Here is an 18765-nt window from a genome sequence, read left to right on the forward strand (position 1 = left end):
CAATTATGTAACAGTTTTCATTGTTAGAAAAAGGTATATACAGAAATCATTATTCCTGCAAAATTTTGTTAGATTTAAAAGCCAAACTTTTATATCATTAAATCAATAAATATCATTATTAATGTCCATCACAAAAATTAAAAATAAGGGAGTTGCATTCTTTCTTTAGTTTCATAAATAGTAATAAGAATAGTAGTGTCACAGAAATACTGACTTAATTCTTTCCCTGAAGTTACACTTTTTTTAAGACCATCTCTCTAAGATGTTTTCAGTTCTGATTGAATTGAAATCCACATTTCCCATTTAGTGAGGGGGATTACAAGCTTCACACAGGACCTCTTGAATACCTGTAATGTGGGCATGTATGATGGTTGCCTTCTTGGCTGTTCTTGGGCATGAACCATGCGATATTGAATTGCTGTATTTTGAGGCTGACAGCATCAAAAATACTGGTGGTCATACAGACATTCAGGGCTTGCAAGGTTGTGTGAATACTGCGTGAAATTTCTAGCACAATATTAAGCACAAGTAAGTAATGGTTGTCTTGACTTTGTGTCGTCTCATGGACTAATCTGATCTGGCAGCTTATCTGAGTGGTGTTCTTCAAGGGATATAAAAACTATCAAAATGTATCAAAATGCGTGCATATAAATAGTTTTCCAGTCTTATGAGCTGCTATTTTTCTGTCTGCAATGTCCTAGGTAACAGTATTTTTACAGTTGTTAAATCATGCCAATAAATTCCCTACTTCTGGAATATGTCAAATATATCAGCATATCTACTGCATAGAGATTCAGGATTTATGCACATATGCTCTATAGCTGTGTAAGATTCCCGAACATATAGTCCTGCAAAAAGATCAGAGCTGCTGCCATACTTGATTGGGTTATGTGCCATCCAGGTGTGTTAGCCAAGGAGAAGAAAACAGATACAAGGAAATCTTGGATGAGTAACAGCTAATCCTATTGAGTGCACCTCCTACACAGAATTTGCTTCAAGCGAAGGGCAGTTCCTGGCTGCTTTCCTTATCCAGTGAAGATAAACTTGCATTCATTAAGCTATGGAAGAGTATAGTTTTGGATATTGATAATGCAGTGAAAGTCTTAGCATATGCAACAACCATTCCATATTCAGAAAATACAGTAAATCCAGATCTGTTTTGCTAAAAAATATGGGTCAGGCTTCTTCCTGAAATGTAGTGGCATTATATTCTGTTGTATTTGTAACCAACCTCTTCGTGATTGGGTTTTTTGAATTTCTCATCCAGTAGACCATGTTACAAGTTCTTGTACTACTGTAGTTGTATGAAATTGGCTCTGAACAATTGAAGTATTGGCAATTTGGACTTATTCATTTAAGCTCAGCTAAATATGCTGTAGATAATAGTTTCAGTCTCACTTTGTGAAAACATAGCATCTACTGAATGGTACAGTCAGTTGAGTAATATTTGTATGTCAGAACATACGATAGATTGGTGAGCTATTTATATCTTTTCCAGAATGGACGAAAAAATCTATATGATGCTAACATGCTTCTCTACAGCTTTGCCTGTTGGACTTGGTGAACCAAGGTCCTCATAAAACATTATATAGTTTATGTCTGCATCATGGAATTAAAAGTGAACAGAGATCCCTGAACATGCACCAAGCAGACTCATTTCTAAAACAGAGCAGTTGCTGTTTCTAGAGTGGATCACTGTGCACTGGCTAATTAGCTGGATTCAATACCACATTAACCTGGCTGTTGTGATTCTGGACATAAATGCTTCCATTTGACACCATGCTCTTGTCTGTAAATGGAACAACATGTTCAGATCTCATCCATAGGCTTTGCAGACATGCTTATTGTATCTTTTGCTTTTAAATCAGAGGCTAATAAATAGCTAGTGTGCCTATTACTTAAGTAGCTTAATAAAATGACATGATATTGTTCATGTCATTTATAGCAGATGAAGGGGTTTGCAGCATAAAATAATAACACCAAAATGGACATTCGTGATGAATATTCTCACACTAAACCAGATTATGAAGACAGATTTAATTCCTCCTTAATCTGGAGCCCAGGTCAAATTGGGTAGGGCAGTTTGCTCCTGCTTCTATGAATTAGCACAAAATTTCACTCTTCTTTGTTCTCAATGGAGTGCTGTTCATCAGCACAGGAAGTAGTTCAAACATGTGAAACAAAATCATTGATCATATTGTTTTAAACCATGTAAGAGGGAATATTTAAAAAAAGAAAACTTATGTGAAAAGAAATTCTTGCTGTGTTCAAGTTTACAAGATCCTAATTGAGCAAGTTAAACATTTGCCATCACATACCTCAATTAATCTGATTCCCTTAACTCTTGTTCTCAAATTGTCAGTGGTATCCTGTATAGCACAATGACCACATTTTACTTTTTAAAGCTTTGATGGTTATTTCCTTGTGGGTTATTGTATAGAATGCTTTTATATTAATTAGCTTTGCTTTTAATTTTTTTTTTGTTTGTTTTTTTAATTATAATATGTGCTTATTTAACCATGTTTGTTAAGGATATGCACTTGAAAATTCTTTCTTTAGTATTCTGTCCCACATTCTGCTCAGACAATTGATTCTTTCTGCGTGACATCATGTTGCTTTTCCTGCTCATATATCAGCTGTTATTTTTTCTTTCTTGTCTCCCCCCCTCCCCCCCTTATTTTTTTCCTTTTCCCTTCTCTTCTCTTTTATTTTTCTTTTGTCTTCAGCCTGTTCTGCAAACTTGGAGTTCTTGTCAGGCATAGGATTTCACTGTTTGGTAAGGAGACCCTTGAAAAATACTAGCATGGCCATCACTTGGTTTTCTTTGCCGTTTTTGCATTGTGTTAAGTGCTGCTTTGTTGCATGCTGCATGGCTGAAATGCATGGTCTACACAGACCACTTATTGTTTAGATTGGTAGATCACAGAATTTATTAGATAGAACAAAAAGCTTTTGTAGTTTTCAGTTTGGGGGAGGGTGTTGTTTAGTTTTCTGTGTGTCTTAACTAATATTTGGGTTTCATTATCCTATCAAAGAATTTGTTGAGTAAATTAAAATTACTGATTTGTAACGTTATTCTAAATCATTTGGGAAAAACATTTGACAGTCAGAACTGCACATTTCTATTGGAAAGTCATCAAGGAAAATTAGAAGTGGGCTGAAATGCTTAGTTATGTTCTGTGGAATTCTTGAATATTCCCAGATGTGCTTGACTCCACATACGCATGTATACTCTCTTTCTGGTATTATGTGACCTTGACAGGAGCTTGGTGTTTGTCTTATGCCATGTGAAAATCACTGAATTGAAGTCAATTTGAAGACTGTATCAAGTGTATACGTTGTATGCAATGTGCGGCACAGTCATTTACTTTGCAGTTCTTTCTTATGCCGTGGTGCTAAGAGAGTTGGAATAGTACATCCTATGCATACATAGCTTCTATGATGGATGCAGTGCAAACTTCAGCATCCATGAACATACCTAATTGGGTAATTACGTAGTGAATTAGATTATGACAACATGCATCTAACTCAATTCCCACGTATTTCGTTCAATTTGAAGGGAAGGAACTCGCTGCAGCAGTGTGATGTTTAAAAAGCTTACAGACCATTATGAAAACCATTAAACTGAGAAGAATGATCAGAAGGTGTTTTAGGATAATCACTTTTAAATATTTTGGAAGGAGCTGAGTGGATTTGCCTCTAAAGCCAAAAGATCATAGGAGGAATGGAGTTATTTCTGCAGCTGTGTGGCATTGTTGCAGCTTTTTCTGAAGGGTGGAATATGTCACAAATGTACATATTAGCTCTGAATTTTACCCTAGGTTGTTTCTTCAAAGAATGAACTAGCTCAGGTATACTATTAAAATTTGCAAATCTTTTTTGTTATTTGTGCATTTGGTTTTCAGACTTTTTTTTTTTCCCTAAAATGAGTCATGGTTGAAATTGAAAACCAAAGTCAACATAACTTTCTTCAGTACTAAAGAAAAGTTCTTTTCTATTCCACATCTCAGCTTGTTTATTTCCTGTTGCTTTGCTGGGTTCAAGTGCTAAGAGTTAAGTCAGATAGGATCAGCTAATTATTTGTGATGGCTATAGTTTGTTTTTTAACTCTTTTCCTAGAAGACAGCAGTAACTAAAAGGAGTACAAAATCTTTATGTCAACACAGTAGTTTTTGCGTGAATTATGACAAGGTCATCATGAGACTATGGAGCATGATTGGGTTGTTTACTGTGGACCTAATAACTCAAGTCAAAGTCACCTTAAAGTTTGTTTGCCCTTGCAAGTGAATTGCATGATGTGAGAAAGTCTGATCAAGACAGTTTCACTTATTCCAGCAAAGACTGTGTAGAAGAGGAGAAAATGCTCATAACTGAGCACAGCTGGGGCCTAGAAAGTTATTTGTGCATTTTGAAGGCATCTTCTGTGAGTGAAAGTTGCTCAATAATAACTTTGATGGATAGTGCGGAGTTTGCTATAACAAATAGCACAATTCTATATGGTTTTGTCGTATAGGTATTTTATATTACTGTGAATTTGAATGGTACTTCTGAATATACAGTGTCATTTATGAAAATCATTAGTGAAAGTCATGTAGCTTAATATGTATATAGGAGTTTGATAAAATGGGAAATTAAGTCTGCACGTCTTATAGAGTGAACTTAAATAGTTAATCACATTTGATATCTGAGTGTCATTGAGATTATGGAATTGTAATTCAGCATGGAATCATTATTTTTTTACAATGTGAAAGTAGATTTTGACCACAATAATTTATTGTTTGAGAGCTGGACCTGTACATCAGGAAGACTGTATTGATTTATTTTCATTAGTATTACTGGGCAGAAATTGAAAGATTTTAGTGAATAATTTTGGTGCACTGAGCATATTAATCTATATTTTCTCAAATTTAAAAACCAAATTTGTATAAGTAGTTTGATTCAATTTTTATGCTGTTTAAATTTCTAGTAAGCCATTAGATTCTGGAGCAGGTTGCTGAGAATTTGTGGCTGCCCCATCCCTGGAAGTGTTCAGGCCAGGCTGGATGGGGCTTTGAGCAAGCCTGGTCTAGTGGAATGTGTCCTTGCCCACAGCAGGAGGTTGGACCTTGATGATCTGTAAGGTCTCTTCCAACCCAAGCCATTCCATGATTCTGTGATGGTCTAATCCACAGTCTGGTGTGCTTTGAGTACTTCCCTCCATACCTGCTGTTAGCACAGTTCTGTGATCTTTTAGTCAGCACTGGCATTCCTATTAACAGAGCATAAAATAATAAGGAAAAAAAATTTGATCTGACCAAAAAAATCCTTAATCTTTTGGGGTGGTGATTTTGGTAGGATTTTTTAGGTCACCTCAGCTTTCTTATCTGCTTGCTCTACCACTGCATGATCACATGTGCCAGTGAAAAAAGGTGGGGCTGCCTGTCTGAGGCAGCCCTGGGAGCTGTGGTTCTGGTTTGTTTAATCTCCTATGGATGAACATCACAACAATATTTCCTGATTTTGGTAGCACAGAACAGCTTTCTCAGTGCTGCAACAAACCTCCCACACCTTCTGTGCAATTTATCTTTTAAAATCTCTAGTTCAGTGAAACAATTACTAATTTTAGTTGTATGTTCATTTGTATTTTTAAGAAATAACCACCAGTGAGAAAATATAGTATGCTGTACCACTGTATGCAGATAGAAGTATTTTCAGAAATCTTAAACATTCAAATTATTTCTACTTTTTTAATCAGGAAAATTTAAAGAGAAGTGAAAAAAGGCAGTTTTATTTTTGCATAATTTCATTTAAAAAAAGTAAATTAGAAAAACAGGCTGTGGTTCAAATTTGTGTAGCCTACATCTGTTCTGGACTTAAAAAGAGATTGTAGAGGAAAGAGGCTTGTACCTGGCAATATTTTGGGATGTACAGGTGCATAGAAGGCTTGTTGTGTGTAAGTCCTCTTTTTACATACTTAAATGGGAAAAAAAATTATGGAATATGTGTATTATATCAGAGACTGTTATTCATAAGGACCACACCCAATTAAGCCACAAATGGCTGCAGCCTATGGGGAACACCAGGAAACTAACTTTTTTAATGACATTTTATGTAAGTGTTCTCTTCCTGCAATAGCAATTTTGGAAAGTTCACAGCTTTTATGTTACTGAGAGGGAGAAGATAAATGTTAAATAAACTTGAATTAATTAAAGCAAAACTTAGAGAAATCAAATGAAAACCAGACAATACACTGCAGCTCTAATTAACCCCACATTTAAGTGCTTCCATCTTGACTGCCTCAGCTGTTTTATGAAAGATGCTTTACTGCCTCTAGTTACTGCGTTTGTGTAAACAAGGCTAAGACAAAAAACTGCATGTTTCTTAACTTGAATGTTGAAATTATGCAGAAGTTCAGTTGCTCTTCTGCTATGTCATTTACTCTTTCATTGAATCCAGAGGTACAGTTAAGAGTGTCAATCAGCTATATGCTATGCTCAGCTTCATTGGTGGATAATTTTCCTCCCTCTCTAGGAAACGATGCAACATCAATAGTCAACTGTCTTCACATACTGGGGCAGACCTTGGATGCGAGGTAATTCTGATCGTATTTTCTAAAGTACAAGGAAAATCACTGAGGAAAGTAATATGTAGTTACCTTTGGGCTACCTGTGTGAGGCTACAGAATTTCAACACTCAAGAAGTTACAGTGCTGAAAATAATTGCCATTGCTAGACAGGTCAATTACTAGGGTTTGACACTATTTGTAGGTTGCACTTTAAACTTCGTTAAGGATCACTGGTGTCCAGAAGCTTCTGGCTGTTAGTTCACGTGGTTTTAATCATGTGACTTTCTCAAAACCACAATAAAGTTAGAAATATTTTATTATTTTCCTTACACTGTTTAATCAAAAACTTCAGGAGTTAAATGCACATGGTATACAGTAAACCTGTCTTGTAGAATGTCTTCTTTGCAAAATTAATTCAGGTTCTAATTTGAAAAAAACCCGAAACCTTTGCATAGAATTCAGTGTTATTTTTATATTAAATTGAGCTGCTTGAGCTGTTGTTGTGAGGTTTATGGATGAGACAGCCTATATATATTCGAGGCTAATGTGTTGCTTTTCATTTACTGTAAAGTCAGCCAGCTCTGCTGATAGTTGTTTTTCAGATCTTTGAAGTTGTAAAACAAAATATGATAGCTTAAACTGACTCCATGGAAATTTAAAGGTTACTTTTTTGACTTTGCATTTAATCTCAAAACAATTGGCTGGATTATGCGCAGATAGTTCTTTTTCTCAGTGTCCTTGCAGTAGCTTTTATGGACAAGTTTTACATTCCATTTGCTATGGGGTAGAGTCATGATCGTGGCCATTAATATGGCTCAGCTCTTGCATGATACTCCTTTATTTTGCAATATATTGGTTTTTTTGTCTGAAGTTTTCCATTGTCCATGCTATCACACAGACAGAATACAGATACAGGTAAAGGTCACTAATTCAGCTCTTGGTAGAGATGTAAAAATAGTTCCAGAAGGAGATAAAGGAATTCATGGAGGTAACATGAAAGTTTAAAGAGATTGCTTTTGAAACTGTATATATTCACTCTTTAAAATCGACAATCAGACTAAAAGAATTGGACTGATCTTCAATTTACAAAAGAACATCAACTTGATTTATTTCATGCATGCCTTAAATGGATACTTTCCTTAAACAAAGGATCTTTTTAATTGAGCTAGTAAATCATATAAGGTAAAAAAAAATACAAGGTAATAATTCTCCTGGATTATATCTTTACATAATTGACTATGATACTATAGTTACATAACCAATGCATTTATTTTTTCATGAATTTATTGATTTGATTTTAATAGATGTGGTTGTTTTTACTCATTCTTTCTGATGCCCTTATTCTGGAGACAGAAATGTGACTGTTGCAACTGGGAAGAGTTTCTGAGTTCTAGCTTGAGACAGTTCTCTTTCTGGAGTCAGAAATCAGACACTTACTAATTTTTACTTTTGTTAGGCACTTTTTGGTTTTTTCCTCTGTGAAGGCAAATGAATCAATTTATAAATTTTGAAGGACTATTTGCTTGGCAGGAAAACGGATAAGTATCCTTGTGTTCTGCAGGATACCTATAAAACTTGTTTTCAGTCAATTATTCTGCTCTGAAGAGATTTTACAATGTTAAAAGATGAAAGATATTTCTTCATATTTCTATTATTTATTTCATATAATCCAAGACTAAGCTTTATTCCATGCTTGTCTAATAGAATATTCTTCATTCTTTTTGCATGCTATAAACAGGACTGTGATGAAAACTGGTCTGGAATCTGTTAGGATGGCATTGAGAGCCTTTTTGGACAATGCTGCTGAGGATCTGGAGAAAACAATGGAAAATCTTAAGCAAGGCCAGTTTACACACAGCAGAAACCAGCCAAAAGGAGTTACACAAATCATCAATTATACCACAGTTGCTCTCCTGCCAGTGCTGTCTTCATTGTTTGAGCATATTGGACAGCACCAGTTTGGGGAAGATTTGATATGTATGTATCGTATATTCATGTGTGTATGTAGAAGGGCTATGCCATTAAAATATCTGTAGTGTCATGTAGAAAGCATTACTAGACCCTCAATTCTGTTAGAGAAGAGCAAATCCTATGTCATTTTTGACAAAATTGTCATTGGTTTAATCAAACATTTGCTCCAATCAACCAAAAACAGTCTGCAGGTTTTAGCGGACTTTGAATAAATATTAAAGCAGATGTGTCCATGATTAGAAAGTCAGAAGGATCCATTCTGTTAATAACTTTACCACAGATTTACTGCGACTTTCTTCATGTGTGAGAATTCACATTGTGCAAGTTACTTTGTCTTTACTCTGTCTGTAAATAAGATTATACTACAAGAATGTTACACCATCATACATGCACCTTGACTCAGTTTCAGTTAGAGGGGAATTTGGGTAGGTCCTTAAATTCTTGGGAAAAAGGAAAAGTGGAAGGATCTCCTTAAGAATTCAGACACCAGAGAAGGGAATGTATATGACAGCCTCTATATCAGATTTCTGTATATAGATTCTGATTATAGCAGATTCAGTGGTCCTTTATTTTCCCAACCTTAAAATTTTGCAGCCAAAATTTTTCAGACTTTGCACACAAAACAAAGTCTGCACAAAAAAATGTAATTTTATATATTTTAGGAACTCACAGAAATATCACTGTCCAGGTGGCACTAAAGGGGGAAGTCCTGCTCTCTATGGCTGACTCAGTTACTCAGTTATGAAAATCTCTGAGAAGGACCTGGAGGAAAAGAGTTATATTTTTTTCTCTTTTTAGAATCTTGAAAAAGCCTTATTTAAAATAGCATTAAAAAAACTCTTGAAAAATTCAGAGTTGTATTGATGGATTTGAATGTCATGAGATGTAAACATTCACTTTTTTCATTAAACTATTTCTGTAAAATTCAGGAGACTGTGACAGTATCCAGAAAAAGTAATTTGTTCATCATAAACCACTTTTTGAGGCATCAACATATTCATGCCGTGTGTAAGTTTTGATCTCCAGTATTCCATGTTTTGGAACTTAGTATTTAGCTTTGAATATTTGATCACTCAAGTTCGTGTTCTTAGTCAGCTGTTCTACATACATCACACTGGTGTAAAACACCAAATTTGGAATTCATGAACTGAGAAAGAATAATTATTTTAAATTTTGCCTATTTATTTTGTCTAGAGCATATTTTCTTACACACAACTTCTCTTTACATCTTTTTAAGAATAAGATTATTTTATTTGTACAAGTATCTTGACCTGGTGCTTTTACCTAAGTACTAGTTACAGAGTTTACTCCATGGGGGGAAATCGCATACAAAGGTGGGGCAGAGTACCTGAGGTTACTGTTACGATGTAAAAACACTTAAATCCAAGATGATCTGAACTAAAATCAGAGTGCAGTAAAGGGCCAGGCCACGTAGCTTTGATACAATATCTTGCAGGCTCTCCCAGCCCATCAAGTCTTACCCAGTTTTACTCACAACATTTCATTCATTGCATGTTGAGGGATGATAATAACACTGCAGGAGAGACTATGAAAGATATCTATGGTAAGAATGGGTGTGTTGTCCTTCTTGATGGTACTTATACTGTTGTTACACTATTGCTGCAGCGTGCATTACAAAAGCATTTTTTCAAATAGATGTTAAGATTATTCTCACAATTTTGTGACTGAATTATTTAATAATTTTAAAACGTCTTTTGGTGAAATACTCATATGGACTAAAGGATTATTTATTGATTTTAATCCATTTTAAATTTTAATTGTAAATTAGGTACATGCTATTAGTTGATATCAGTGCCTAAATTAAAAAAAAGATATAAACTGTGATTAAAATAATTAAATATCTGTTTAACAGGATTACCTTTATTTTGCACAGTGGTGTTCTATTTGTAAAGGTGCCACATACAAAGGATTGATATGCCATTAATTTCATTAAGTTAGTGCACTAGTGAAATAGGTTCACTGTTTTAGCTGTTAACATATTGAAATAAATGGAAGTTTTGAGTAAAAAGTATAGTACTCAGAGGCCCAAAGACATTTTGTATTTAGCAGGTGATTTCTGTGGATTGCCTTTGTTATCTTTATATTTTAAATTCTGTTATTGTCTAAAGAAATTTATTTTAATTCTATGGGAATGTATTGAAAAAAAAGAAACTCTTTGTAAATATATTTTTCTTCTTTTCTTTAGTGGAAGATGTTCAGGTCTCTTGTTACAGAATATTGGCCAGTTTATATGCTCTGGGAACCAGCAAGAGTATCTATGTAGAGAGGTAAGAAGGAAAATTTTTCTTTTGTTTTTAATATTTGCATTTATATTTAGCTTCATGAATTTGCAGTTCATAAATTAATATAGGAGGAGAAAATTATTGGAAAGATATCTTGAGAGAAAAAAACAATGCTCAGATTTTAAGTGGAATGCAGGTGCATTTATTATATTACACTTGAAATATTGCATTATATGTTTCTCAAAATATTTTTCTTAATTAAAATAAAAATTGCAATTAAAATTATCTGACTTTACAATAAATAGCACTTGATTTGAGGGTTAACTGGGGTAATGTAAAATTATGTCATTCAGCTCAGCAATTTTTATTCTTCCTTCTATAATGTTTAATTGTGATGTATATTTCTTTCTCATTACTCTAAATTTAATTTAATTTGTCATTTGTGCAACACTGTTTCTTTTCTAGTTCAGTTATCCAGGTAAATGAGGTATTAAAATGCTTTTTTAATACATCTCTGTATCTGCTAACCCCCCTCCAAGTTACATTTAGTCTGTGTAAGCCATGTTTGGTCAAAAAATAGAGATAAATAGAAAAATTCAGTTCTTGAAACTGAACAGTTGCGCTTTAGTGACTAACACTGTTCTGAAGGAAGGCTAAACAGAATTACTACATTTTAGATATTGGCAGCAGTAATCTAGGAAGTTTCTGTTTAGGAAGTGACCCTCTCCAGCAAATGAACCTGTGCATAACTCCAGAGCAGCCCCACAACATACCTTTGCTTCCTTTGTGGTGGTATCATAGCCCATAATACGAAAAATCGTTGGGACCAATATTTAAGTTAAAAAAAATGCATATCTGTGGAAAATCGGGTCTCATTACTTTCATTAAGGATATAAAATGAATTTATTTTGCTCTTTGGCAAATAAAGGATCTGGGACTTGTTTTGAAAATATATCAGTGTAAGTGAATTTTTGTGTATGATCGTCTGCAACCATTATTGCAATCGAAAAGCACATAGTATGCTCTTTGCAGGTGTGTGTGATGGATGTATGTTTTACTTATGAGGACTTAATGAAAAGGAAAAAAAAGGAAGAAGGAGAAAACAGTCTAAATAATAATGGGAATAGAGTTAGATTTAACAAAATCAAGTGTAATGAGATAGATCTAGAAAGAATAAAATCTCCAAGACTGAGAGAAACTATAGACCAAGGATGAATCTTGCTAAATCTCAAGATCAGTTTTGAGGTCTTTTTTTCCTTTTAACTTGAAAGTTCATGATTCTCCTGGGTTTTCAAATTCTCTTGGATTTCTGTCATATGTGTGATTTGGTCTTAGCTAGGGATTTCTCACCTCTCTAAATTCTGTTGTGATCAATTCAACTGAAAATAGAAAGAATAGTTTAGAAGTCCCCTGAAGAACCCAAGTGAAGCGACAGGGCATCAGTTACTTCTTCCTAGAAACACGCTTTTTAAAGTTTTGACACACAAAGAATTTTGATTATCAAATAAATGTCATATATTTGAAGGTATTAAAGCAATGTCTTTGTGATAAAACCTCAGAGTTCTTGATTATGAGAAGCAATTTTCCACTCACTAAAGAACTTGACTTTCATACTAGACTAAGCATGAAAGTGATTATCACTATTTCTCAGAAAAAGGAAATATCTCTTAAATAAAATGATAGCTGATTTCGGTCTCTTGTTCTATCCAGTAGATTTTTCTTAATAGTAGGGATTATAAGGTCAGTAAAGCTGAGAGGAAAGTAACAGAACAGAAAGCATTTTTACAATTACTTTGGTTTCCCCTGCATGGTTTTCATTTTCTGTAAGCTGTGTAGGCCACCTTTAAGATTTTATGTCTTAACATTTTATTCATATATTAGCAGAGGGTTGCTACACTTCAATTTCTATTACGCATCCTTGTGTGGATGATCCTAGTACTGTTGTGGCTTATCTCTTTGAAATGCATTCATCTCAGAATACAAGCCCAAGGTGTGGTCAATCAATACTGACCCCACTGGTGGTCCCTTCCAACTTTATCCATTCTGTGGCTCTGTGATCAAAGATGTGTGTAGTTAATGGTGTTTGTTAATTCACAGGCAACGATCAGCGCTAGGAGAGTGCTTGGCTGCTTTCTCAGGGGCCTTTCCAGTGGCTTTTTTGGAAACTCACTTGAACAAACATAATATCTACTCAATCTACAATACCAAGAATGCGAGAGATAGAGCAGGTATTTCCAGAAACTCACATCATGGTTATGAAAACGACTTCACTGTGAATGCTGCTTGCCTTAAGACATGTGGTTTTGCATACATTTTATAGCATGAGAATTTTCTTGTAATGTCTTGGTTGTATTTCTTTTCTAAATCTTTCTTTCTAAATGAATTTTCTAATCAATTTATTTTCTAAGTCTGATAAAACCTATGATTTTATGTTCCTATTGTTACTGATATTTTAATTTTGAGATATCATTCTCAAAATACAACTTTGGAATGGATTTAATGAAGAGACTTCGCACATTTTTAGTACCTCAGATATTCTATATTTGATCATAAAATTATGCATTCTCATCAGTAGCTTTGGTTCCTCAGTTTACATAAACAATATTGGATCCCCAAAACACACATACTTGCAATTGAAGGAAAATAGCTTTGCTGTATTAATTACATATTATGCCCTTATAAAGTAAATAAATTGCAGAGTAGTATGTAGATTGGTTTTTATTTTGTTTGACATACAAGACAGTACAGCTAGTTTACAGTGACATTATGTATATTTATTTTGCATATACCTTTTTCTTCCTTTATTGATATTTCTTATGCTGTAACATGATGGTTGAATAAAGTCATATGCACGAACTGTTCCTGCAATAAATAGAAGTTGCAGTAGAACTTTACAAGCTCTGCTTATGTGCCGAGTCTGAATCATGTTACAGATACACAAAGATGACAGTGTATGTTCATACAAGGTGCCAGTTTATAATGGCATTCATTTTATAACTTCACCTTTATTTTTTAAGAAAGGGAGCATACCAGATTTATTCTCCAAAGAGCTGTAGTATTCAAGCTTGAAAATATCAACAGCTGTGCATACCTGCCATATGTTTTAGCTATTTTAGTATATCTAGAAGGACAATCCACTGTATTGTTTTGATATTTAACAGAAATTTGAATTTATTTTCCAAACTTGCATTAATAATTAAGGAGACTATGTGATGCCTGTATAAAATATATTTGCGCTAAATAGGAGAAGATACTGCTTTTCAAAAAGGACTATCCTTAGGACAAGGAACTGTGGAATGCTGGTAGAGACATTTGTATTCACAAGTCGCCGGCTAAATTTTGCTCTGTAGATACCTGTATATGTCACTGTATGAGTATGTCAGTATGTTAGACATTCAGGAGCTACAGACTGTGCTTGCAGATATATTTTTGTAGATGAAAGAAACTCCTTCAAAAATAAAGGCAACTGCAGCACCTTTTCAGGGGAAGGAACTAAAAATTCAAATGAATTCAAAAGTAAACATTTACAATCAGACATTCACCTTGAGAATCAGTTTCTCAAATCTGCTCAATTCATTATGAGAGGCAATGATTTCTTTTTGTTCTGTTAGAATTCCAGATCTCATCTAACGTGTTGAGAGTGATTTCATTTTATCAATTTGTTTCCTCAATTGTAAAACTTATGCTGGAAATAATTTTGAAATTTAAGCTTTATTTTGGATATAGAAAAGTGCATCTGATTTCTCTGAGTTCATTCCACAGTATTTATGTCGTTGAAGCTTTCATACAGGAATTTTAATTATAGAACTGTTCATATAAACAGTTTATTGCTCAACAGTATGAAGGGATGTGTTTTTTATTTTTGCGTTTGTTTCCTTTGGATCAGAAGGGTGCAAATGTAAACAGAAAACAAAAGTTGTATTGAATAATTATTTTCCTTTTATGACCTAGTTATTGATTTTTGGTTTTTTGGTTTTTTTGGGTTTTTTTCAATAGTTCTCAATTTGCCAACTAGTGTGGAAGAGGTTTGCCCAAATATTCCCTCCTTGGTGAAGCTAATGGAAGAAATAGTGGAACTGGCAGAATCTGGTATTCGTTACACACAAATGCCACATATCATGGAAGTCATCCTGCCTATGCTGTGCAGTTACATGTCACACTGGTGGGAGCACGGGCCAGAGAACAACCCTGACAAGGCTGAAACATGTTGCACAGCCTTGACGTCGGAGCACATGAACACTCTGTTGGGTAACATATTGAAAATCATCTATAACAACCTTGGTATTGATGAAGGAGCCTGGATGAAGAGATTAGCAGGTAAGATGTGAAAGTAAATAAATAAGCAAGCAAATGTGTGTATATTCAGAATGTATGTACACACACACAGACTCTGAATCACTCTGTATTTATCCTGTTAAAGCTGGAGTAGAAGAACACTCATATTTTACATTTTTAAACAATACAGATCTTGATGAATCAGAAATACTAAGTATAAAGAAAAAGCAGTGTAAACAGTATGTTTTAAACTCTCAATAAGTAATATAAGTAGATTAGACTATTTCTTTTTCCCGAGAATATACACATGTGCCTTTTGTGGTATATTAAATTCAAGGACTGTAGTAATTTAGCCCCATTTTCATTATACACCAAGTTTTCATTTGCAGGCATTACACAGTTCCTTGCTATTCTGTAAGAGTGCTGGATCCTTAAAACCTTGGTTTGAAGGTGTATATCTAACATATCCATTACAATGAAATGTCGAAATGCTCATGTCATTTTAGTAATAGTTGCGTTGACTTCATTGCATGAACAGCTTGAAACTCATTTAAAAACACTTTAATTCTCAGTGTTACAATCTCTGAGGAAAAGTCACTTCAGTGGGGTGGATTCAATTTTTCAGTTAGACTTTCTTATGACTTTTCAGTTTTTACTGTAGTAGCAATTTCATTCACGGTAGCATTCAGAATTCCTAGTGTTCTGAAAGTTAGCAATACATTCTAAGAATAGGTGGTAACTGCCTAAAATTCTGTGTAATTTAATCAATATATTACCAATGATTTTGTACCAATGGGCCCAGTTGAAGTGGTAGTTTACATAATTGTTCATATGAGTACATTTGCAAAAAGCTTGTGCTAACAAGTCTGAAACGAATGGTTGAATAGTCTCATTTGTGTGCATAAGAAATACAGGCCAGCTGTTTCCGTGGATTTTCAAATAACCAGAGCATGCTTTCCAGTGCTGCTTCGCTCAAGCAAGGTTCAAAACAGAAGCCAGTAGCTGAGAAAACTTGTGTGTGCACTATGTAGCTATATATGTATCCATCCATACCATTACACAACTTCCACATTGCTCAATAAAACTATGTAGACAAATACCATGCTGACAGAATACCAGTAAAGAGGTATTTCAAGTTTTATGATCATGCAGGCTTAGTCTGTGAAGCTGCAATTTCTGCCCTCAGACAAAATGAATTGACTTTGTGAAATCCTGACCACATTTAATTCTTGGCAAAACTTCTGCTGATTTCAATGGGGGCAGGATTTGACTCTGTAGCCTAGAAATAAGATTCAAGAAAGTGGGAAAAGGTAAAAGATTTTAGTTATATTTTGTGGCCAGGTATATATTATAATATTCATTGCCTTAAATAGTGTTTTCCCAGCCCATCATAAGTAAAGCGAAGCCACAGCTCTTAAAGACACACTTCCTTCCACTGATGGATAAACTAAAGAAAAAAGCAGCAGTGGTTGTATCGGATGAAGAACATCTAAGAGCAGAAGGCAGAGGTGACATGTCGGAGGCTGAACTGCTCATCCTAGATGAGTTCACCACTTTGGCACGGGACCTCTATGCCTTCTACCCTTTGTTGATTAGATTTGTGGACTATAACAGGTATGTGGAGAGGAATAGGTCAATGAATCTCATAAAACCTTCCTTTTTATTGATACTGCATCTTATCCCTTGATGTGCCTAGCACTGAATTAAAGTGGCTTTTACTCAGTCTGACAATCTTGAAGTTGATCAAACTAATGCTTTCTGACTTCTAGGAGGAGCTGGGGTCTTTTTGAGAAGAAAACAAAACAAAATTGTAATCCAAATCTATTGGATTAGAAAGGATTTTAAGGGTTTTGAAATAGGACATCAAAAAGCCACTTCTACCAGAAAGGATTAAAAGCATATATGATTGGTTTTGTGGACTTGTATCCTTGTAAAATGTTGAAAAGTGATTTCAAAACATAAAGACAGCGAGGATCATCCCCTTTTTCACCCTTTTACCAAATTTCAGGGCAAAATGGCTGAAAGAGCCCAATCCTGAAGCAGAAGAGTTGTTCCGCATGGTGGCTGAGGTCTTCATTTACTGGTCAAAGTCTCATGTAAGTAATTCCTTGGTAAATATTTGTTTTAATGAGGTTTCTTAATCATTAGATCAGTTATTTAGTGGTTATGTTTGTAAAATACATTTAATGACAGAAGTGAAACTGCAGATGGGAAAGTAGTAATGACTCACATTTCTGACACATTTGAAATGGCAGAGAAGATAGGAGAGTTGGGTAGGTATTTTGTAGCATAGTAAACTGATTAAACATATTTTTCTTACAGAGTCTGCTTTGTTGTGGGTTTGTTGTTTGCCTGGTTTGTTGGTTTTTTGGGATTTTTTTTTAATATACTAAGCTCATTGTGTTTTGTGTCCTCACCCTATTTTTTTTTCTTTTCAGTTATTTTGACCCCATAACCTTTTTGTAATCACACCTAGTAAGCACTGATGCTTCTTAAATAAAACATGATTCAGTGAATACTGGAATGTGGATACAAAAATGCTGCTAGCAAGGATTTTCTTGCTATTTTCTAAGTCCGTGAGAGACTTTTCTCACTCACAGAAGAGGTAGCAGAGTTATGTAAACAACCAAACACCTGCAACCTTGAAAAGTCTTGTTTATGGTACAGTAGAAAAATATTTTGGCAATGGATGTTTTAGGATTTTAGCCAATCACCCCAAGGGGTGGCTGATCCTTTGTCCAATTAGACTATGAAGAAAAAAGTCTATAAAGAGTTTGTAAAATAATTAAATAAATCAATCTTGCTGCACAATTCCTGCCTGCTGAATCTATCTTCTCTCCTCCTCCCTAAGGCTGCGGGACATGGTGATATACCTTAGGACATTTTTTTTTTAAATACTGGAACACAAAGAATTAAAAAACCCAAAGAGTCTGATTTCTTTCAGGCGTTAGATCTTTGTATGTACTGTTGTGTGTACTAAATTTCTTTATATGCTGTGACTTCAATTCTCTCAAATCTGGGGAACAAGATGCCTTATAACTTCTGTACTTGTGCCTGAATTTGACTGTAAGATTTATTATAAGCAACAGTGTGCACAAAAAGTGGTTACACTGTAGATAGATACTGGATAATGAAATCACCTGTGTATTCATAATTTCAGTCTTTTATTTAAAAAGTTTCTTATGTACCTGAATATAGTGGAAATTTGTAATGGGGAAAAAATGAGTGAGTAATTTACTAGTAAGGGAAAACCTGGACAATATTTTTATATTGACTTAGAGGAGGAGTGAGATTTTTATCATGTATTTTTCATAGCTAGGAGAACATTTCCTTCTCTCTTACATGGGGAAAAAACCCCAAACATACACCACCTGAGTTATGCAATGTAAATGAAGCTGAAATACAAAGACATTGTTGATCATCTGTTCATTTTTACTGTCCTTGTCTTAACTTGTGGATTTTACAGATTTCTACTTAATTCATATTTTTTATTTAAGGTATGTTTAGATAGAATCCTCATATAAATGCTTCTAACTGAGATCTTCTGTATGTTTCCAGAATTTCAAAAGGGAAGAGCAGAACTTTGTGGTACAAAATGAAATCAACAACATGTCTTTCCTTATCAGTGACACCAAATCCAAGATGTCTAAGGTAGTGTAAAGATTTTTATATTTTTCTCTTTGCAAAAGGAAGGTGTCAAGAAGACTCCAGAGAAGAACCTTTTGTTGTTTG

At 34.5% G+C, this 18765-nt stretch overlaps 1 protein-coding gene across 16 annotated transcripts in view; it reads left to right on the forward strand.

Annotated features, from left to right (window-relative positions):
- RYR2 (ryanodine receptor 2) overlaps nt 1-18765 on the forward strand; it is a 394774-nt gene that overhangs the window by 301468 nt on the left and 74541 nt on the right. For all 16 annotated transcript variants that reach the window (XM_039567939.1, XM_039567942.1, XM_039567943.1 and 13 more), the window contains 9 exons: nt 2727-2776; nt 6511-6571; nt 8283-8521; nt 10722-10803; nt 12856-12986; nt 14755-15075; nt 16407-16647; nt 17042-17129; nt 18592-18684. In XM_039567939.1, coding sequence (XP_039423873.1) covers nt 2727-2776; nt 6511-6571; nt 8283-8521; nt 10722-10803; nt 12856-12986; nt 14755-15075; nt 16407-16647; nt 17042-17129; nt 18592-18684 — 1306 coding nt within the window. The remainder of the gene's footprint in view (nt 1-2726; nt 2777-6510; nt 6572-8282; nt 8522-10721; nt 10804-12855; nt 12987-14754; nt 15076-16406; nt 16648-17041; nt 17130-18591; nt 18685-18765) is intronic.

The sequence above is a fragment of the Corvus cornix genome, chromosome 3 (genome assembly GCF_000738735.6).
Source record: "Corvus cornix cornix isolate S_Up_H32 chromosome 3, ASM73873v5, whole genome shotgun sequence".
In the NCBI taxonomy this organism is placed as follows: domain Eukaryota; kingdom Metazoa; phylum Chordata; class Aves; order Passeriformes; family Corvidae; genus Corvus; species Corvus cornix.